General features: G+C 41.5%; 2 protein-coding genes across 2 annotated transcripts; one reads left to right on the top strand and one right to left on the bottom strand.

Annotated features, from left to right (window-relative positions):
- Positions 1-283: 283 nt before the first annotated feature.
- tonsl (tonsoku-like, DNA repair protein) lies at positions 284-19725 on the top strand. Its single transcript, XM_034110905.1, has 28 exons — positions 284-588; positions 692-787; positions 1323-1465; positions 1652-1835; positions 1942-2071; positions 2164-2335; positions 2427-2541; positions 2642-2793; positions 2917-3069; positions 3777-3902; positions 4747-4945; positions 5034-5089; positions 5192-5281; positions 6279-6351; positions 6443-6606; positions 8379-8502; positions 8587-8846; positions 9600-10077; positions 10953-11161; positions 11630-11736; positions 11856-12012; positions 13793-13871; positions 13961-14268; positions 14897-15068; positions 15369-15544; positions 15689-15762; positions 17835-17968; positions 19192-19725. The coding sequence occupies exons 1-28, from the start codon at positions 564-566 to the stop codon at positions 19389-19391; spliced, it is 4356 nt and encodes a 1451-aa protein (XP_033966796.1). The 5' UTR covers positions 284-563; the 3' UTR covers positions 19392-19725.
- Positions 19726-20364: 639 nt separating this feature from the next.
- On the bottom strand, positions 20365-23254 carry LOC117467343 (antimicrobial peptide NK-lysin-like). The gene is made up of 5 exons (XM_034110906.2): positions 23192-23254; positions 22080-22165; positions 21365-21442; positions 21123-21277; positions 20365-20621 (listed from the first exon to the last, which is right to left on the bottom strand). Exons 1-5 carry the CDS (start codon positions 23238-23240, stop codon positions 20528-20530), a joined length of 462 nt encoding a protein of 153 aa, XP_033966797.1. The 5' UTR covers positions 23241-23254; the 3' UTR covers positions 20365-20527.
- Positions 23255-23534: the final 280 nt, after the last annotated feature.

The following is a 23534-nucleotide window of genomic DNA, read 5'->3' as shown; positions in this document are numbered from 1 at the left end:
GTGATTTACTTTTTGCCCTGAGTATCGTCTTTCAGACAGGAGGCAGGCACACTGTTCTCATGCTATAAATCGTCTAAGGAAACGTCAACAAATTGCATCCATTGGGTTTAAATCTTCGGTTTCAGAAAAGTATCAGGGTTGAGTAAGGGCGGGACACACGATTTTTTAATCCCAGTGAGTGAGACGGGATTTGTGCCTGAAAGGCTTTAATCAGGGTTATTATACTTTACTGGATGCAGTGAGGTGATTGGCTGGCGCAGTACTGGCGGGGCAATGTAAAGAAGTTACTGAAAACTAGAGCAGAATATGTTTACTGAAATGACTGCTATGTAGCGCTAATTGGTGATATATTAAACAGGATCGCATACGTAAATGACGACGAGGACATTAGTAGACAAGCACAGAGGCGTATTGGTGAACATCAAGTTATAAAGTGGTTTGTTTAGTTTATTTATAGTCTGGCAGATGTGTTTAGCGCTAAGCTAAAGTGAAGCGCGCTGTGTTGTCATTTACTTACAGCTGTATTTTAGCTAATTTAGCTTCTACCCCAGGGCTGGATCAAGATGAGCTCTTTGCGGGAGATAAAACGTAAGGATCTATTCATTCATACGCTGTTTGTACGTTGAAATGGGTGTGTTAACTAAGTTTGTTATGATTGTTTACAATGTTGATATGTGCGATCCCAATGCAGAGCTGCAGAAAGCCAAAAGCAAAGTGCAAAACAGCAACAACATTAGAGAGGAAGCAAACATCTGCAATCAGCTGGGAGAACTACTGTCCAGAAATGGTAAGTGGTTCATACTATTAACAATATTGAATAGACTGCCTGTAAAAGGATTGTGTGCAGATTGCTTTTATCATATGACATAAGGGAATAACATAGACGTATAGAAGACAACAGATCAGAGGTTTTCCAATAGAATTGATAGCAGTGTACTATATAAATGGTAAATGCACTTAATGTACATGGTATAGAATGCAGATTATACAGAATTACTCATACTTGTACACTTTGAAACGTACAAAAATATGGAGCCACCATCTCTGCATTCATTAGAAGCAACGTTTTATTTTCTGTGACTGCCTTATCATTGATTACACCCCTTTTTAATGTAACATTGATTAATCAATCAAATTGTCCTTCAAAAAAAGGACTCCCGCTCTCTTCCTTAATAGTCCTTGTTCCTGCAAGACTACATATCTTTTTGTCTCTTTGCAATTATCACAAAAAAGTATTTTTATTTATAATAATGTTTCTTGATAACTGTCTCATATTTTAAATTCACTTATCTATTCTTCTTCCTATTTTTTGTATATCTCAGGTGATTATGAGGCTGCTATTAGCGAGCACCAGCAGGAGTTATCCCTCTCTGAGGTGGTGAACGATGTGATTGGACGAGCTGTGGCCAATCGCAAGATAGGAGAGTGCTACGCTGAGATGGGAAACATTGAGGCTGCTTTGAAAGTGAGTAAAGTGATCTGCTTTGTTCAAAATGACGGATAAAATACTTCTGTGGCCATTAAAACCCATTGAAACCCTTTTATTCAGTACCAAAATGATCCAAATGTAGCAGACATCATTCAGACTCATATTAAAACTATTCAGGGTTAGTAAAACATGTAAAGGAGATGTATGTATATTCTTCTTCAGCACCAGCGATGTCACCTGGACCTGGCTCGCTCTGTCAGAGATCATGCTGAGGAGCAGAGGGCGCTGGCCACTATTGGTCGAACCTACCTCTTCCGTTATGAATCGGACCAATCGAGGGGCAGTTTGGAGCAGGCAGAGGAGGCTTTCAGGAAGAGCCTGTCCATTGTGGACGACCGTCTAGAAGGTAGGCACCGTTTGTATCCCCACTGTATTCATGCAGCATTTTATTAATGAATATCGTTTTTATTTAGTTTGTTTGTTCTTACATTTTCCTTATGTCTTACCTCCAGGGACTGTGCCACAGCGAGAGATTAGTGAGATGAAGGCACGTCTCTTCCTCAATCTTGGGCTGGTCTGTGATCATCTAGGGGAGCCCAAACGTTGCAGCGAGTTTATCCGACGAAGTGTCTTCATTGCAGAGTAAGAACACAGAGTAGGCAAATGTGCGTTGTATATCAAATATTATCATAAAATGTTGGTCATGTTGCTATCTCCCTTTTCGTCCTGTACAGGAAGAGTCAGCTGCTGGAGGATCTCTACCGTGCCAACTTCAACCTGGGCAACATTTACTTCCGTCACGGTCAACACTCTAATTCTGTGCGCTGCCTTGAACAGGCCAAAGAGTGCGCCAGGAAGATCAAGGACAAGTTTAGTGAGAGCGAGTGCTTTAACTGCATCGGCAAGGTACAGACTTATTCTTGAGAATAGCAAAATGTAATTTACTTTGTTGCTGTGCATATTGTATTGAGTGCCTCTCCATGACATGAATCCACAGGTGCAGCTGTCTCTGGGTGATTTTGTAGCAGCTCGACGATCTCTGAAGAAAGCTCTCCTTCTGGGTTCTCAGCAGCCACTGGACAGGCTGGCGGTGAAGAAAGCGTTCAAATATGGTAATGGAGCTACTTTATTTAATCAACATGGCTTATTTTTTTTTAACTAAATTTGAAATGATCTCTGAGTTGATGGTGTAATTTTTTTCCCAATTTCTAGCGGACCAGGGCTGTAAACTGGAGGAAGAGTTGGGGGAGGATCAGGGCAACAAACTCAGCTCCCATCAGGCCGTGGGGCTGGCAGAGCAGCTGGGGGACCTTTACTGCAAGGTTGGCTGCTACAGCAAAGCTCTGGATGCATATCAAGCTCAGGTGAAGAAGGTTTTAATGTTCACTTCAGCACCCAATATTTGCCACGTTTTAAACTCCTCTCCAGTTTGAGTTTTTTCACATGACACAATTATTAATGTCATCGTTGTTGTCTGTGTGGTGCAGCTAAAGGGTGCTGAGGCATTGGGAAAGCCTGCCAGGGAGCTGGCTGTGATCCACGTGTCTCTGGCTGCGACCTGCACTGACCTGAGACAGCACAGCAGGGCGGTGGAGCACTGCAGGAGGGAGCTGGCTCTACGGCAGGGCAGCCCCACTGAGGTACTGTACACTACATATATCTCACTTTACTTTATCCTCTTTTTTTAAAAGGGCCATTCTATGGTCCTTACGATATAATCTGCAGGGTTAATACAAAGTCTTGCATGCTTGAAAATGCTTAATTTTAACCATATTGTTTTCAGGTTAGGAAATATTTTTTGCTTTATTTTGCTCATTGAATATTTAGAATAAAAACTTCCTGTCGTCATAACGATTCGCAGCCTTCCAGTGTCTCTTCGCTAGCTAAGCGCTTATTATCAAAGTTAATAAGAACATCTGGTTAAAAAAACGTAGTGTCAATATACATTGATTGCTGTGTGTATGATGTAATTATGTCAACTCTATTTTTCAAAAGGGCCTTTTAAATAATAATTTAGATGTGATGATAAAGGCTTCAAGGAGGTGGAAAATGACGTTTTATTACATATTGAAAAATCACCCTTAAAAAGCTGTACAACCCCTGTATTTTGGTCTATGGAAACAGGTAAGTCATGCATAAATATTGTGTATAATATATAGTATTTTGGTTTAAGTATATACACAATCACCAGCTGAATCACCTACAAGATTGTTGGAGAAGACCTTCTTAATAATTGATGCGAAGTATTACTTTAGACTGTCAAACGATTTGACATAATGGAAAATATAAATCTTGTATGTAATTGAATCTTGCATGTATTTTAATCACATGTTTGTTTCTGACTCAGGAGTGTAGCACTTGGCTGAACATCGCTGCGGCTCAGGAGGAGAGCGGCTGTGCGTCGGAGGAAACGGACAGCAGCTACAGTTCAGCCTCACGCCTCGCTGACCAGTCTGCTCAGGCCAGACTGCAGGTGAGCGGGAATATACTTTAGCAGTACTCATTTAATCTAGTGTATTCACACTTATTTCTTTCTATGTTATACTGTGTATTTTGTACATACTGTATAGATATACATATTTCATTATTATATATTCATTATTTTGTATTAATATTTATATATTTAATTGTTTTATTTAATGTATTAACTCATGTGCAACGTCTTGATAACCTGCTGCTGCTATAACAAAAATAATTTCCCAATTTTTAAACAACACAGCACATCTATCTATCCATCATACATAACCCACTTCTTCAAATAGCTGCAAATCCTTGTACTTTGCTTAAAGGGGACCTATCATGCTAAATGCACTTTTGTACGTCTTTTATACATGAATATGTGTCCCCGGTGTGTCAGGGAACTCACCAAGTGTCAGAAAACACAACCCTCTCTCTTTTCCTCCATACCCAAATCTCTAAAAACGGGGCTGCAACGGATCTGATACAGATTTGAAAATTCTCTGACGTCAGGAACGAGGAGCTCCGCCTATATGGCCAACTCTCCACCTATCAGGGGAATGAGAGGTTGGGCCACGGCCGGCCATTGCCGCTCGAAAGCGCTGGAGACGCTGTAGTACATATGCCAGGCCTGTAAGTGGCTGGAAAGAGCAAATAGAGCGAAATGAGGCATTTCACTAAAATGCAGGATCTGTTTGGTATTTTGAAAAAAAAACTATATTCATATACTTTATATAGGTATGGCCCTACAATATATTATTCAAATATAGCATGATAGGTCCACATTAAGAATAATACTTTGACTGTGAAGAGTCTAAAGGCAGATTCTGTGTATGATCAATGATTTTTCCTCTCTGTAGAAACGTGTGTTGAGGCTCTGGCTGGCGTCCCACAGGCGATGCGGCTCCTCTCAGGCTGAGGACACTGAGGCCAGGCTGCAGGAGCTCTGTGCTGCGGAGGGCTGGAGCCCAGATGGGAGTGATGGTGAGGAGGATGAAGAGGAGGAGATGGACAACAGTGAGCCACTGGAGGACAGCGATGTCAATCTCTCAGAATCAGGTAACACTAGCTTCCTGGGTCCCTGACATTTCTAGACAAATGGATTTTAATCCAAGTTATTTTATGTTTGTATTATATTACGATCTAGATGATGATTTGGAGGGATATGACAAGATGGTGTCAGGAAGGAGAAAGGCAGGAAGGGTGAGTTGTGTATCATGTGTCTCTCTACAAAAGCATTAATCTAATCTTTTTATTTTGTGTCTTCAGTGTCTTACTTTCAGCTTTGCTTCATATTTATTTTAGTGGAACAAGAGGAACGAAAAGGGCGAGACGTCTCTGCACAGAGCGTGTATAGACGGTAACCTGAAGCAGGCCCAGTATCTGATGGAACAGGTGGGGAAAACAACATTTATAAAATGTGTTTTAAGTAGGGCTGCTCAATTAATCGTATTTTAATCGCAATTACGATTTTGGATTGCAACGATTATGAAAACAACATAATCGAAATAAAATGATTATTTGTTTATTTATTTTTAATTAATTTTTTGTATTGGTTTTTCAGTTGAATTATAATTAAAGGTGGGGTAGGTAATTTTGGAGAAACCAGCTCGAGTGCGCTAGAATTAGAAAATACACAGCCGGAAAAATCTGCTACTTCCTTCAGACTTCCTTACAGAGCCCCTCCTCCAACACACTCAAACACGCACATGACCAATGAGGGCACGAGATAAGTTTGTGCACAGATGGAAGGCTGACAGGCAGGTAGGCCATCCAGTTACTTTAGCCGGGCCGGCTAAAATGATTGGTCGTGCTTTTTACAGTACTACGGCTTCCACAGATGACATTTTTTAATGGATTTTTTGTCAAAGCACTTAAGATATTCATTGCTGTCGGGGTGTGAAGAGCATTCCATGGAATATAACAAAAAGTGTATCTCGAGCCGGTTTCTCAAACTTACCTACCCCACCTTTAAAGTTCAGGGTAATCAACTGTTAAAAATATACTGTTCAAACGTTTTTTTTTTCAATAAACGGATGTTTTCAAAGTAAATGGATAATCGTTTTTAATAATCCTGATATCAATTATTGACCCAAATAATCGAGATTATGATTTTTGCCATAATCGAGCAGCCCTAGTTTAAAGTAATTTCATGTGGCCAAAAAAGAAAACAATTAAGAAAAGATGATTGAGAAATAAAATCCACTTGTTAACATTAAAATATCTGTTTGATACTAAGATTTTTAAATATATTCGACACAAAAACACATATTCTCACTTTCTCTGCTTTAATTATTTCTAAGAAGTGATGTTAATGTAGCCGAATAAAAAAAAAAAAAAAAAAAACCTGGATTTTTAATAATTTACAATGTTTTGTTTTTCGTTATGTCAGGGTCACCCGGTGAACCCCAGAGACTATTGTGGCTGGACTCCCCTTCATGAGGCCTCCAACCACGGTCACTATGGTAACTGATCTTATTTAACTGTGTTCGACCTTTGTTAAAAGTTGTTTTTGTAAAAGTAGGAAAAATAAAGTGTCTTCTTTCTCTCATGCAGACATTGTAGCCTTGCTTCTGGAGCACGGCGCTAACGTGAATGATCCTGGCGGACCCCTATGTGAGGGGGTGACCCCTCTCCATGATGCGCTCGCTTGTGGAAGTCTAAGAGTTGGAAGACTGTTGGTGGAGCGAGGGGCTTCTGTCACCCAGCGCAACTCCAAGGTGTGTGTGTGTGTGGCATTTTAGCCTTTTATTCATTACAAGATCTGGTTCAGTAATAGACAGTGATAATCTTCAGGAAGCAATTTCATACTTGTATTAGTACTATCAAAATGTTATTTAACAGTTTCAAACAACCCTTAATATATGCTTCTGAATGTTAAATAGGTCCGCTTTCTGAAACTCTTTTAAATACACCGGCTGATGAAACTCACACAAATCTGGATTTTAAATGCAATGTGTGTTATTTAGTTTAAATAAAATGGCAATACACATTTGGGTCTTATCTCATGGATGAAATGAATATGTTTCAATTTCATGTTTCCTGTTTCTTTTTCACAATTAATACATTTTTTCTTTCATCCATATAAGTCCCTTTAACTTAAATTACGTTTCCTTTTTTTTTTCATTCATGGACATGATTTAAAGGTGGGGTAGGTAAGTTTGAGAAACCGGCTCGAGATACACTTTTTGTTATATTCCATGGAATGCTCTTAACATCCCGATAGCAATGAATATCTTAAGTGCTTTGACAAAAAATCCATAAAAAAATGTCATCTGTGGAAGCCGTCGTACTGTAAAAAGCACGACCAATCATTTTAGCCGGCCCAGCTAAAGTAACTGGATGGCCTACCTGCCTGTCAGCCTTCCATCTGTGCACAAACTTATCTCGTGCCCTCATTGGTCATGTGCGCGTTCGTGTGTGTTGGAGGAGGGGCTCTGTAAGGAAGTGGCAGATTTTTTCCGGCTGTGTATTTTCAAATTCTAGCGCACTCGAGCTGGTTTCTCCAAAATTACCTACCCCACCTTTAAATACCCATAATTCAGTTATACGTTTAATAATATCCATAAAAACTAAATATGTATCCTACCTAAACAACATTTCTGTTCAAGTAATACAAATTCTTCGTCAAAAATAAGAGGCTGTTTGATCCTTGTTACCAGTCTTACATTTTGGTCTTTGTTGATGATGCAAATGGAGTTGTTGTGATGCAAGAAAAATGTCAGACTAGATCTCTCAATAAAGTGGCGAAGTCACGCGCATCTACTTCCGCCCCATGGGACCTTATTTCTGAAAAATGATGTATTGAAGTCAATGGAGAGAGAAAACTTATCTTTCGATCCCGTTTGAATTGTGCCACGAATTACACATATAATGTTTGTCAATCTTAAAAAATCATTTCCATTTAAAAAAAGTCACAGTTTGTCTTAAAACTGTTGAAATATAAGACTATGAAAAATACGCAACTAGAAAGACTACAAATCCCAGAGTCGCGTACATTAACGTTACACATTACACTCGTGTTACTCACTGAAACTTTGTAAAGCCGGTCCCGCATGCTGGCTCTAACAGAACCGACTAACTCCCCTTGTGTGTATGTACAGCTCTCAACATGGCCAGACTTGTAGTGATTTTCACCTCTTTTAATACTTTTCACTTCATTCTGAAAGAAAGAGGGAAAATGTGCTAACGTGACGGCCATCTTGGTGTTGGTGACGTATGCAAGACCAGAGTTGTAGTTCATTGAGCGCTTCACACAAAAAAATGTGTTACTTCACAGTTTTACGACACATTTTTATTTTTTTGACTTGCAAAATTATCTTTTAAATTGTCAAACATCATATGTGTAATTCGTTGCACAATTCAAACGGGATCAAAAGATAATCTTTCTCTCTCCATTGACTTCAATACATGATTTTTCCAAAATAAGGTCCCATGGAGGTCCATGGGATCGCTTCATTATCATAATCATGCTTTCTCTATCCTTTGTCAGGGCGACTCCCCCATGGACACCCTGCGTCACTGGCAGAGGACGTACAGCAGGGAGTTGGACCAGGACACCAAGCAGGAGTGCATGGCGACAGAGAGACTGCTGAGGAAGGCTCTTTCAGGCGGAGGTGAGGCCTTTACATCTCGCCACAGTTTATCCTCGCTTTGCCTTTTAAGTATCCTTTCACACATCACTTATCTGCCTCACACAGTGGCTGCTGCTCCGGCCCCAGCCCAGCCTTTCGATGCCCTGCAGGACAGCCAGCTGTTTGATGCTGAGAACTCAGAACCGCTGTCCTCCTCTGCAGGAGGCTGTCCCTCTGGGGGGGGGGGTCCTTCCAGCCAAAGCCGGCCCAGAACAAACAGGAACTCTGAGGTGACGGCAGCACCTGCTAGCCCCAAACGGTGGCAGAGCAACGGCTCAACCCGGCGCCACAGAGCCAGAGGAACAGAGGCTGCTGTTCTGTATGGGGTAATGCTCATTTATTTGTAGATTCAAATAATTAATCCTGTTTTTGTTTCTGATTGTGAGCTGCCGGGAGACTTATACACCTATTAACTAAAAGTTGCAACAGTTGCAGGAGGCCTTTTAATCTTGAGGCCAACACTGATGCTACTCCTAGCCGCAGTAGCTAGGAAGCTCAAAATTAATGGATTGATTTCAATAAAATCCCAAATGTGAAATAATTTTTAAATGCAGGTAAATCTTTCCGTACATTTGTATGCTGCTTATATGGGTCTTTATCTCGTTATTAAAGTACTACGCAGCAATAATGTACTGAACATAATGTGAAGTAATAAGAAATCCTTCTTGACCATACAGTATAATACCTTTTGGTTTCCATCATCCCTTCATACAGTGAAACAGGTATTAAATGTCATACCATGCTAGTTAGGTCTGAAAAAGTCTTGAATTTGCCCCTGCAGAAACCCTGTCACTGAAATTGAATTCTTTGGATGTACAATTACCGAATGTGATTTGTATATAGGCTATAGTGAAGTTACTTTACATTACCTAGCATTTAGCTAACGCTTTTATCCAAAGCGACTTACAATAAGTGTAATAAACCATAAAGATTCAAACTAAGGACAACAACAGTGCTGACATATTTACTTCAAACAAGCAATATCGTTGTAAGTGCTGCTGCATAAGTAAAATTCTGAAGTGCGTTTTTTTCCTTTTGATTATTTAAGTTAATTTATATACTTTATATGTTTCCAACAGAATAACTTCAGCTCCTCAGACGACAGCGACTCTGAACGTGCGGTAAGTCCTCTCCGTGGCGTCCGCCCTCGACACAGTTTCCCAGCAGCCCCGAGTCAAAAGGAAGTCCCCGCAAACAAGGAAGCCAACCCGATCCCCATCTCGGGCCGAGAAACTGTCAGAGAGGCTCCCGCGCCGTTTGTTTTTCAGCGAGATGAGTACCACAGTGCCATCAGAGGCCTTGGCAGCTCCAAAACTCTCCTCCAAGGTCTGTCGCAGCCTCAGTTCTCCAGCACGCCAGCTGTTTCCTCCAGCAGCAAATCAGCCCTGGTTCCTGAAGAGGAGTATCTCGCTGATGAGTGGCTGGAGGATGATCTGGGGGAGCTCCAGCCGAAGAAGAAGAGGAGGCTCCAGCAAAGTGGGGCGAGAGGAGAGGACAGCGTCTTGTCTTCAACGTCAAGAAGTCAAAAGAGGCTCTTTAACTCTGATTCCTACAGAGGTAATGCTTTTATAATTTTGACCCATTTATTGTACTCTCTGTTTCTTGCTTTATTTAATTCAATTCAAATGTATTTATATAGCCAGGGGTGCACATCACCTTTTTGCCCTGATTCTCAAAGGAGCACCTGGAGATGTTGCTTGGTGCGCATCCTTAAAATGAAATGAACCGGACCTTTTGAGGGGTACTTGACTTTATGAACGGGGGGAGGGGTACGCTCATGAACTGTTCGCTGTTCACTGTATGCCTCGCAGCAGGGTTACTGTGCGGAGCCCATAAAGCAGACCCTTCACGCGATAGCGAGGGGTAGAGCGGTAGATTGCAGATACCATCGTGCTCACGGACGGATTAAAAAAATTAAACCTAAATGGCTCGCGAATTATACTTTGGCGGCCGTTAATATACCTGGGCGGCCCGCCCAAGTAAAGTCTATGTGTGGGAAACCCTGCCATCTTACCAGTTCTCGCAACTCGCAAATATCTCTCTCTCTCTCTCTCTCTCTCTCTCTCTCTCTCTCTCCGGTGCCCCTTTTTTGGCGGGGGGTGCGCACCTGCGCACCAGTTATGTGCAGCCCTGTATATAGCCCAATATCACAAAACACATTTGTCTCAAATCAGCAAACATGAATGATAATGTAAAAACAACAAATATATCTGAGAATATAGTCAAATTACAAGATACATGTGAAAATACCAATGAATGGGTACAAAACACAATGACACAAATACAATTAGAACACAATAATTAAAATTCCATAAAATGAAGGGTCCATAAAGGGAGTTTAAAACCAGTCCTAACTGTACGCTGTAATAAAGAGGAAAGTCTTCAGCCTTTATATTATAATTTACCTTCATATTGCTCCTGTTCTCTTTCAGATTATTCAGTTCCTTCGTCCTCCAGCAGGGGTCTCTCTCTGAAAAGGAACGGCTCTCAGAAGCCTCAGCAGGTGAAGATGACTCAGATGCCGGGGATGGTGCGTTTGGGCCGACGAGAGGTCAACAGGTCACACAGCCCCACAGTGACAGACGATGAGGATATGAGACCTGAGACGCCACCACCTCCACACATACACATGCACATGCAGGTGAGAACTATCTGTATCCTGCCCTTCATTCTGATGAGTTACAGAGGGAAGCAAGGCTATTAAATGCACATACATATTATTTAAATTACAAGTTCAGAAGGGTGAAGGTTCAGAAAGAGATTTTTCATTACTTAATCAATATGACGTTGACTGCAACTCGATAATAATTAATGTTTGAGCGACACTCTGGGACATAAGTAGAAGATCATTTGTCACGATCTGTCTTTAGTCTTGATTAACTTAAGACAGTAATGAATGTGCTGGTGATGGGAGATGATGAAAGAGGTGGTGCCATTTTAAGACACTGAGGCAGCTTTAATACCTTCAGATCTACCTTGGACCCACTGTGTTTTCAGAATGTGTTGGTCTCAGTCCTGATATAATTCAGAATTTGGTGGGGTTCCCCCTTTTCAAAGACATCGATATGTTTTGCTTATGTGTATGTTTTTTATTATCAATTTATTTCAGCCTCCAACTCACACTTTAGCTGCCCCCATGCCTACATCAATGCCTCCACCAATCAGAATGAGGGTCAGAGTTCAGGAAGATGTTTTCCTCATCCCAGTTCCACAAAGGTTTGTGTACACGTCACTTTCATACACATGAATGACTGCAGTGTAAGGATGTCTTAGGTTAAACGTTTGGGATTAACATTAAAGAACATCCCTCCATATCCTCGTTTCACATTCCCCAGTGAGGCGGACTCGTGCACCGTGTCCTGGCTGTGTGAGCAGGCCGCTCAGCGTTACTACCAGAAGTGTGGCCTCCTGCCTCGCCTCTCGCTGCAGAAGGAAGGCGCCCTGCTCTGCCCTCAGGACCTGCTGCTGGCCGTCCTGCACACCAATGAGGAAGTGAGTCCAAGCAGTAACCCTGGTGGAGCACTTTAAAGAAGAAGCTCCTTAGAGGACATACATGTCAGAGTAAAAAAACTGCCATAAAAAGTATTTTATATTTGCATTAAAATGTTCACTGAGTAAAATATTTATTTTCTCAATTCAATCTTAAAGGTGGGGTAGGTCATTTTGGAGAAACCAGCTCAAGTGCGCTAGAATTTGAAAATACACAACCGTAAAAAATCTGCCACTGTTAAGAGCATTCCATAGAATATAACAAAAAGTGTATCTCGAGCCGGTTTCTCAAATGTACCTACCCCACCTTCATTTGGATGGAAAATAATATACTTAATCTGCATACGAAATGCTAGAGAGAATACCTTTTTTTTTACTGTCTGGAATATGTCATTGATGAATAATGTTAATTTGTAATCATCCCATAATAATAATACAGCAATAATAACCCTAGTAGAAAAAGGGGAAATGGCATGGGGCAAACATGAGAAAATGTCTCAATCTGATGTAAGACATTAAAAACTAACATTTTGAAACCAGCGTTCTATATTGAAAGTCTGATTTGACATATTGCATTATGTTATGCTGGAATGTCCTTGGTATCACATATTTTTATTTTAATTGGGGTTGCATTGCGGACTGATTTTGGTCTTTTAAGGGTCTGAAAAAAATCTAAAAGTACAACTTTTCTTAACTTGATTGTATAGCGCTTTGAGCACCAGGAAAAGCGCTATATAAATAACATGTAATATTATTATCATGTATTATTAAAGTTCCCATGTCATGGCCATTTCTACTGATCATAATTCCATTGTTGAGGTCTACTAGAATAGATTTACATCGTGCAATTTTCCAAACTCACATTGGTTTCTCATACAGCATCTCATAGTATGTGTATTCATCTCTGTCCTAAACGGCTTGTTGGAGCTCCTGCCCCCCCCTCCCTCCCTATGAGCCCAGTGTGCTCTGATTGGTCAGCTCGCCCACTCTGTTCTGATGAGTCCACCAGCGTTACAGCGGAACATCAGTGTTCATGTGTCACAATGGCGTTTGTTAGCAACCAGAAAATGACACCAGTAATGACAAACAGATGAGAATGCTGCGTGGGTTCTGGGTGCTGTGTTGGCGGGACGTTGCGGGGCTCGCTGCTGGAGCGGACAGTGTGAGCTGGCTTACTGGTGTCGTTTCCTGGTTGCTGCGGGGGATCTGCGAGACACAGCGAAACTCAGCCTGAACCCAGCCCGAGCACACACACACACACACACCTGCAGCCTGGCTGTGAGTCTGCATGTGTGCTCAGAACGAGCCCAGGCCGAGCCCAGGCCGAGCCCAGGCCGAGCCCCGCCGCGTCTCAGGCTGAGTTCAGGCTGAGAAATCCGCGGAGCTGCAGCTGAGAAAAGATTGAGTGTGTGTGTGTGTGAGTGAGATACGTTACGTCACTATACCCAATACGTCACTGTACTTTCTACATTATAAGAAGAAAACAATGGAAAAAGACAAATCTGGGGCAGCATAGACAGGTCTTTACTGTGTTAGAGTTTTACTCGCTACAGGGTGTACTTTGAGGGTTTGTGACTCTGCAGACCGTTTTCATGCATAAAAAGCTACATAAGACACAAGGGGACGGTTAATAACCGTAAAGCATGACATGGGACCTTTTAAAACCCTTGCCAAAATGATTCCACATTCAATAACACACTCAAAAAACTAAAAGCCAAAAGAATTTCCTTTTTTACTTCTTTTTTCTAGGAGCAAATAATTAACATGGTGTGTTCTGTTTTAGGTTCTGGCTGAAGCTTGCTCCTGGGATCTTCCTCCTCTCCCCGAGCGCTACAAGAAGGCCTGCAACAGCCTGGCAGTGGGTGAGCAACACACACTAAAGCACACAAACACAGATATACTGTAGACATTTTGAAAACCCAAACTGGAGCCTCCCTCCTTCTCCCTGCAGAGGAGAACAGGCGTGTGACCCGGCTGTGTGAGGTGCAGGATGGGAGCTCCTCTGTGTCGGTGTGCGGCCTCAGCCTGGCCCCTCCCTCCCTCAAACCACTGCTCCGCGCCCTCAAACTGCAGGCCACCCTCACAGAGCTGCGCATTTCCGGCAACCGTCTCCATGACAACCTTCTTCCTGAGCTGGTTGCCACAACAATCACCATGCCTCGCCTTCGCCTGCTGGACATTTCTGCAAATGGCATTACAGGGGAAGGGCTGGAGAAGGCTGTGAATGCTTTAAAGGGACAGTGTCATCCTGCGTTTCCGGTAAACAGCTGGTTTCATTCTTCAGTGTTTCCTTGTTAGGAGCATTATTTTCATATCTGTCACTATTTGGATAGTGGTGATATTTTTACTTTAAATTATACAATATTATAGTACACTTACCCTAAATCACAAAAAAACATGTGCAGAAATGTTGCCTCCACCATAGCACTGACATTTTAGAAACATATTAAAAAGATATATTGGTATTGAATAAAGTACCACAAACAAAATACTAGTCTGCTTAATTTCATTGCAGCAGGGTTCTTAGGAAAATTACTTCAGTTTATAACCGAAGTGGCGGGTACATTTTTTGTATTGCTATTTGGGTGACTAATGTGTGGCACTAATGAATTTCGGTTTCGATGACCAATTCCAAAAGATATGTCTTTATTATTTTTCTTTGCATATATCAGTGCGTCACATCACACTTGGTTAATGATTCCCAAGGAAATCACAACCCCTTCCCCCCCCTGTGGGAGGGGTTGTGATTTGCCACAAACAGCAGGCTGGAAGCAAACCGTCGTGCACAGGTTTCACCACAACTGAGATGAATCAGTTTATTATAAATGAGGCTTGAAAGAGAAGTCTCTCTTATGAAAGTGCTGTCTGTGGTTGTTTCCTGTCGCAGTGCCTGGAGGAGCTGGACCTCAGTCTAAACCAGCTGGGGGACGGGGTGTCCGAGTCTCTGTCCTGCCTGCTGTCCTGCTGTCCTCTGTTAGCCAGGCTGTCTCTGCAGGGCTGCGGCCTCACCGCACGCTTCCTCCAGCAGCACCGCCTGCTGCTGGCCAACGCTCTGTCAGGTGACTCAAATGGCCTCTGGATGTTCAGATGCATTAGTTAATAAGTCGTGATTGTGATTGAGCTGATAGTGATCAATGATAAGCAGCTTCAAGAACGGTCTCAAAGATCTAAAAAAGCCTTGTATTTTTCCAGAGGTTCAACTTACATAAACAGTCATGTTTTTATTTTCTAGAAATTGAGACAAAGGTTAGAATAGTTATCTACAAGCTAAGAGCAACCAAGAAGAAAATATTTCTAAAACAAGATTTTTGTTTACCTGAAAATCATTTAAAAATAATTATGTATGGTTTTCCTTTTAGGAACGGGCCACCTGAAATCTGTGTGTCTTTCCCACAATGCACTGGGCTCCACTGGCTTTGAGCTGGTGTTGAAGACTCTGCCTCTCCACTCTCTCACACACTTGGACCTGTCAGCCGTCCGCAGGGGTCCGGCAGATTCCCCGGCGCTGGAACCCCTCGCTAAAATCCTGTCGCAGGTACACACACATAAATCATGTTCTGTACACACACAGAATCTAGTAAAGAAATATCTTTCAGAACTGATATTATTTAAAAGCTCCAGTGCAACTCTATATTTGAATACAGTACAAACAAATCAAAGCGTTTGTCTTTCCTCGTAGGAGGAGTGTTCCCTGACCCACCTGAGTCTGGCAGCAAACGGGTTGACAGACAGCAGTGTAGCCACTTTGGCCAGGTGAGTGTGTGTGTGTGTGTGTGTGTGTGTGTGTGTGTGTGTGTGTGTGTGTGTGTGTGTGTGTGTGTGTGTGTGTGTGTGTGTGTGTGTGTGTGTGTGTGTGTGTGTGTGTGTGTGTGTGTGTGTGTGTGTGTGTGTGTGTGTGTGTGTGTGTGTGTGTGTGTGTGTGTGTGTGTGTGTGTGTGTGTGTGTGTGTGTGTGTGTGTGTGTGTGTGTGTGTGTGTGTGTGTGTGTGTTCATCTTAAATATAATAACCAACAAACCATCATTATTGTGTAATAATGTCCTTGAAGCATGCTGCCAACAGTCTGTCAACACAGGTTTAGAATGATAAGAAATTACGTTCAGACTAACCTTATTTTTGGCTTATTGGATTAATTTCATACCCTGTACTTTAACAAAGAACAAGGAAGAGGAATCAAAAGGATTTCTCTGGTTGGGTCTGTCTAGACTTTTGAGTAACTTTATTTCAATCAGGAGAGACATGATGTATGGAATACATATTTATTATCGGTCACATTATATAAATGAAACATAATGATGACAGTTTATAACAAGTGAATGAAATGTTGTTTTGGCGATTAGGCCCAGGTTTTGTAGGATATCAATCGGGAAGGGAAGAACCGTTTCCGATGAACCCCCCCGGGTCTAGACACTGGTGGTGGTGATAAGTGGTTAGTTCCGGTTGGAAGGGAGAAGGTTAAGCTTGGTCCTGAGTTCAATCAATCGATCAATCAATGTTTAGTCATTGTTAGAAATTTGAATGGACAACTGGTCCGCTTTTTCAAATCTCCGCGCGTCCCTAAACAAGCTGGTTATTCTTACAGGAAGGAATCCAGAGCATACAATTAACCGTTTAACAATAATCTACTTTAATGGTAATATGACAATGCAATACAATCAATACAGTACAAATTCAATACAGTTATCTTTGGGATCCCACATTTACCTGATACTCACGTGAGCCAGCCAGAGGAAAGAGACCGAACACATAGTGGTTCCTGTCTAAATACCTCGCTTACAAGAGGAGGAGTTATCTGCGCCTCCCTTCCAGACCTCCGTGATTGGCTGCCCAAATATCCCCAACACCTCACTTCTTAAGTTTCCCAATCACAGTGGCTTAGCTTTATTATCTCAGGGATCTGAGTTGACTGTAAGTCAACTCCTCACCTTCCCCCTTCTTCCTTTGTCCTCAAAAACCACATGTTAGCAGGCCTCAAATCCAGCTCACAGTTTTCTACACAAATCATTTTCCCCTTTTAAGCTTCTTCATAGTTTGCATGAATACATACAAATATTTCCTTAGTCCTCACATTTATGAAAGGATAAAACAGATACTTCAATATAAAACACAAACACAGGTATTGTTTGAACAGTATTCACTTAACTGCTACTATTTGATAATTACCAGAGGAACTCAAGGGACCTCTTTTAATATCTGGAAATTGCAACAAGACTTTCTGCCATTTCAAATGTAACACACTTCTTAAATATCAGATGCTGCATCATATAGCCCAATATCACGAATGTTACATTTGTCTCAGTGGACTTCACAGTTTGTACAGAATATCAGTATGACAATACGACACCCTCTGTCCTTAGACCCTCACATCGTACAAGGAAAAACTTCCGAAGAAAACCCAGTTTAAAGGGAAAAATGGGAGAAACCTCAGAGAGAGCAACAGAGGAGGGATCCCTCTCCCAGGACGGACAGACGTGCAACAGATGCCGTGTGTAAATTGAAAAGATAATACATTTGCAACATAGGTAGTCCAAATGTTTGGAAATGCATGTGTGTGCATGCATGGAGTTGAAAGCAGGAGGCGAAGGGGTGGAGGAGGGTTGCGAGTTGACACCTGGAAGACAGCTGATAGAACAGGGGAGAGCATATATAGAGGGATTAACAGGTGCGATCATTAGGCTTGTAAATGGAGGGGCGTGATAGGTTAGCTGAGGAGTGGCGCTCCCTGTCATTTAGATGCAGGGAGCAAGTATTGCCATGACGAGCAATACGGAGTGTTAGGTCTTCCTGTCTGAACTTGCGCTAAGCTTCATTTGTAATTCTCTTCCAGATGCCTGCCTTCATGTCCAACTCTGGTGAACCTGAACTTATCAGGAAATCCATCTGTTACTTCAGCAGGACTGAACAACATCCTCATCTCTCTCAGAGAGGCCTGCCGACCTTTGAACCTTCTAAACCTTCAAGGTGCGTCTTTAAACACGCTTAAACATTACAATTGTGAAATATATTCAGTATCATTAACACACAATATTGGAACTGGAAATTACAAAAGGGTTGGTTGAACATGAAGGACTGTAAATATTTATTTTTATTTTTGATTGTCCTTTAATATCATGATTTGTGACAACTATTGTTTAAAAATGTGTTCTAGATTTAGTAATTTCTGAATATATTTCCATAGCATTGAGCAGGAGGAGGAAAATAACTAATTGATAAAACTATTTAAAAGTTTAAATGGATAACAGAGAATTCATTTTATGAAAACGGATTCACATAAACCACATTTTAACCAACATGAACTGATGCATACAGTAGTTAGTTAAACATGTTGTATTATGTCTACACTGTGCCTAGTAGGCATTGTGTAATATGTAATAGGGAGGCGTGTGTCGCAGTGGATAGAGCCTTGGTGTTGGGATCAGGGGGTCACAGGTTCAAACCCCAATGCAGTCAGCATGTCGTTGTGTCCCTGGGCAAGACACTTCACCCCAAATTGCTCCTGTGGGGATTGCCCACAGTATTGAGTATGTAAGTCGCTTTGGATAAAAGCGTCTAATGGTGAGTTCACACCGGACGTGATGCGAATATTCGCTTCGCTCTAATCGCTCCTATCGCATCGCTCTAAACGCTCTAGTTTCACCGCGGCTGCCAGCTGTGTTTACTCGCATCATTCAAACAAGACGCGCTGGCTCGAGAGCTACAACTACAACAAAATGAACATATTTTACCGTGATTACATTTTAATACACGTTTCTAAATGATGCCAACATACTGATACCGGTTAGTAAAAACCATGAATTAATATGCGGAGCTGTGATCTCTGTGTGCTAACTGCTAACAGCTAACGGCTGATGTTTTCTGGTTGAACGTCAGTTACGGCAGGCTGAGATCCTCACTGCTGATTGGCTTCCGCGAGAACGCGTCACGTGAATTTGACGCTCAAGTTGAAAAAATGTAACTCTCGCGTTTGACGCACTGTTTAATCGCGTGATTCGCGCCTTGTCCACCGCTTCATGCTCACCGTCGGAGTGAATTCGCGTCTGTCCGCGTCTCTGCATTGACTTGTGTAATCGTGCCGCCCCCAAACATCGCATCACGTCCGGTGTGAACGCAGCATAACATGTAATGTAATATAATGGATTCTTGCAATACAAAATAAAGATACGCTGCTTGTTGCTCCCTCGCAGGCTGTGAGGTGTGTGGCCCCTGGGACACTGCCGGTCTGGACGGTTTGTCAGAGCTGGTCCAGGATCTGCGTCTTTGCACTCAGGGACTCAACAAGCTGGACCGGCAGGCCCTAAAGCAGAGCTGGGACAGCAGCCGCTCCCCGGGGCGCTTCATCGACCGGAACAGTAGGTGTCTGCTCTCCACTCCAGCCTCGTCCTGAAGGGGGAAACTGAAATGTGCTTCAGAGGAAATGGCACATCTTCATCACTGACACGGAGTCATGGGAACTCATAAACACAAAACAGTAATACTGAGGGTGCTATATGAAGATTTCCTTCAGTTAGCGGGGATGCAATGAACAAGAACAGTGACATACAAGGATATTTTGTGTTATTGTCTTATATGTTTCATGTCTTTTGTACGCCTTATTTATGTGTATCTGTAAAAGTGTTCAATTTGTTATGTAAGCACTGTGTTTGTGTCATGACGCATCAACTGGATGATTGAATGATTTTGATATAAAAACAATTAAAGTGACTCTTTTTGCCTTGGTCTTTCAGCAGCACATTTTTCATCTCTAAGAAGTTAATACAAATCAAATGCAGATAAAACTGGCTGTACCGTATGCGCACAAAGTAACCTGAAGGAGAAAGGAAACATTTTGACCTGTTGATGGTGCTGTTAGAAAACACTGTTTAACATCTCCACTGTGGGCGGGGCTTCTTTCTTTATGACAGCTGTCTATCAGTAAATGCTAGACCCACAAACTAGATGTCTCAATGGGCTGTTTCAATTTACCCCTGTTTTTGTTTTGTGCATATAAATATTAAATGCAATATATTTCTCTAGAAGTGCTGAATCCATTTATAGTTGCTATTGCTGTTTGTAAAAGTGGCGTTTGGGTGTAGTAATGATCACCGGTTTCTGAGAAGCTTTACCGCAACAATCATTTCATATGCTTGATTTGACTCGTCAAAAACCTGATGGTGTCAGCGGTGTAGCCACACTCCTGATATTGTTTCCATACTATCACCGTCTCACTTTTAAGAAATGTTTTCAGGATAAAAAAGCGCTTTTTTTTGTGACATTTCTCAAACCATAGAGGTGAAGGTTATCACGTTTTCAACAAGGTTTAAGAATGAATATTCATAACATTTGAAATGCAAACATTTATTTGGATAATTTGTGCACAGATACAGAAATTGAAAATCACATTACAGGCATTTCAAAGAAGAAGTAAAGGTACAAGAGAAAGTGAATGCAGTGAGAAATAAAGCTGAAAGCTAATTTATCATATTCTTAATGCACTGTGTGGTGATTCGGTCACTACCACAAGCACTTCTGGTTTATATTGTTTTATTCATGCATGCGACCCTCGGGATATTCATTAATTTGTATTTGATCACCCCCATCGTCACTTTGATAAACTTGGTGCAACAATTCCTTTGGCCTAAAGAGAGAAAACATGAACAAATATTAAATAATTAGCAAAAACACAATACAATATTGAAAAAACTCTCCATTACAACTAAAAGCCCTGCATTCAAATGTATTTATCAAAAGCACTCATTATAAACAATGTGTTATATTAATACTTTGTTACATGTAAGCAGTTTAATATCATGTTCGATAAACGTATTACATATATGTTTTGTGTTTCAAATCTCAAGAGAGTTCAATACTGAAGCTCTCAGACAAATGTTGGGAAGTAAAGAGGACAACACTGCTCAGTATAAAGTTAATAAAACACTGAAAATATTTCAGTGTTTTATTTATGCCAATTTATACTGAGCAGTGTTGTCCTCTTTACTTCCCAACATTTGTATCTATAGTGACCTACATCACTGTGAATGAGTTTTGACAGAAATACAATTGATCCTTAAAGAGTTGTTATAATATCTGAAAAATATATGTATTAAAATGATTGTATAATGGCGGGCTGGAAACTCACTTGCAGGCTTTGGTGTTGACACAGATGGTCCGCACATCATCCGTGGTCGTGAGCTCCTCGATTAAATCTGAGAGGTTTGACTTGACAAATTTGCGGCACAACGATTTTAAGAGGCCAATCTCGTTGCAGACGGCCGTCAGCTTTGACTTCAGTTTCTAGAAGAATGCAGATTATCATTAATACTCATACCTTCCATGCACCTTCTAAATCATCACCAAGCTGTCAGTGTTTTAGTGTTTTACCTCTGCTGTGGCATTACGTCCGACCACTTTCTTCACCTTATTTAAAGCCCACTTGCACGCCCAGCACACACCTGGAAGCTGGAGGTACAAATGACACATTGTTGTAATACTAAGCAAAGGAATGAGTGCTTAAAACAGAACTTAGTGAATGGAATTTTTTTAAAAGAGCGGTAAAAAATCAACAAATAAATGGTTTTATCAAGAACCCATTAGATGCACGGATGCATTGAAGCATTATAATGTTTATAAGTGGAGTTGGTCACTTTAACATGCAGTCAATATAATATGAAATCATTGTAATTATAAAAAAGGTCTTCAGGAAATTGTGCAAACCCCATTAACTGTTTAATTTTCACAACGGTTGTATATTACTTACACAGTGATGCATCAGTATTAACCATCCTATGCTGTGATATATAATAATATGGGAGTCACAGGGGGTATTTTGTTATGCAGGAGTACCTTTAGTTTTTATACTTTAAGTACTTCTGTATTTTTACTTGTTTAGATTATCCTCCCCCACTCTAATGATAATCCTAACTTTATTCAGGCTTGAGTAGGCTACAATATAAAATCAGGGTTACAGTGAAATTTAGAGCTACATAATCTACAGAGACACAGCAGGTGGGTATTTGAGCCTTTGTACATTATCTAACATTTTGTCATAGTAGATGAATTGTTGACTAGCAGAAGGTTTGTAAAGCAGTCCTCTTACCTTTCCAGCCTCCACAGAGATTTCCATTTCCCCCGGCTCCTGATCATCAATGTTGACCTCGATGCTTCTGCCGTGGATTGTCCATACTGAAGAGACAATACAAAACATGTTGAAAAGCAGTGGACATGATGATAAAGACACATTACTCCTGTTCTGGCTGCCTTACACTGGCTCCCTATCGAACACAGGATAGAATTTAAAATTCTTCTTCTCGCCTACAAAGCCCTTAATGGGCAGGCGCCATCTTACCTTAAAGAACTCATTATACCCTACTGTCCTACTAGGGCATTGCGTTCCAAGAATGCAGGGTTGTTGGTTGTTCCTAGAATCTTTAAAAGTACAATGGGAGCCAGAGCCTTTTCTTATCAAGCTCCACATTTGTGGAATCAGCTTCCAGTTTGTGTTCGGGCGGCAGACACCCTATCCGTTTTTAAGAGTGCGCTTAAGACCTTCCTTTTTGATAAAGCTTATAGTTAGGGCTGATTAGATTCAGCCCCTAGTTTTGCTGATATAGGCTTAGTTTGTCGGGGGACATCTTACTTCTTCCTTCTCTCTGTCTATACCCGTGTACACTCATGTTCCGATTAACCCAGCTTCCCCAAATGTCTTTCTTTTTGGTGTCTATATACGCTGGGATCCGGAGTCATGGATGATCCTGCGGTCCTGTGTCCTGGATCGCGAGCGCTGGATCTTGAGTCGTGGCTGTGGTCCTGGATCATAGGTCCTCGATGGATATCCTCGTGGATTCATCTTCCTATTATACACACATGCATTTCCAAACATTTGGACTACCTATGTTGCAAATGTATTATCTTTTCAATTTACACACGGCATCTATTGCACGTCTGTCCGTCCTGGGAGAGGGATCCCTCCTCTGTTGCTCTCCCTGAGGTTTCTCCCATTTTTCCCTTTAAACTGGGTTTTCTTTGGAAGTTTTTCCTTGTACGATGTGAGGGTCTAAGGACAGAGGGTGTCGTATTGTCATACTGATATTCTGTACACACTGTGAAGACCACTGAGACAAATGTAACATTTGTGATATTGGGCTATATAAATAAACATTGATTGATTGATTGAGACAACGTTACACAATCAAATAAACATCAGCACACCTGAACATGTCACCAGAATGCACACAATGAGGATCGAAGAGGTGTCCATGGCTGCCAGTGAGTGCAGATCTCTGAGTGTGTCCGTCTCTGTGTGTGTCTTTTATACATTTAACAGCACCCCCACAGAAGGACATTTAAACCACAACAAGGCTGGTCCCACGAGGTGGTGGTTTTGTTGAGACCACCATCACAAAAAAAACATTTTCACACCTCCCACTCATCGAGACGCAGAGTTTCCAGGTAATGCACTCACTACTCACTCGCACCCCAAAGACAAAAAAGACCAACATTAAATGTGTCATCTGTGTGAAGATCAACGTTTTTTATCTTTCAAATTGAGCCA

The sequence above is a fragment of the Pseudochaenichthys georgianus genome, chromosome 22, assembly GCF_902827115.2.
Source record: "Pseudochaenichthys georgianus chromosome 22, fPseGeo1.2, whole genome shotgun sequence".
Classification (NCBI taxonomy): Eukaryota; Metazoa; Chordata; class Actinopteri; order Perciformes; family Channichthyidae; genus Pseudochaenichthys; species Pseudochaenichthys georgianus.
Note: the sequence above shows the minus strand (reverse complement) of the source record. Positions and strands in the feature narration are given on the sequence as shown.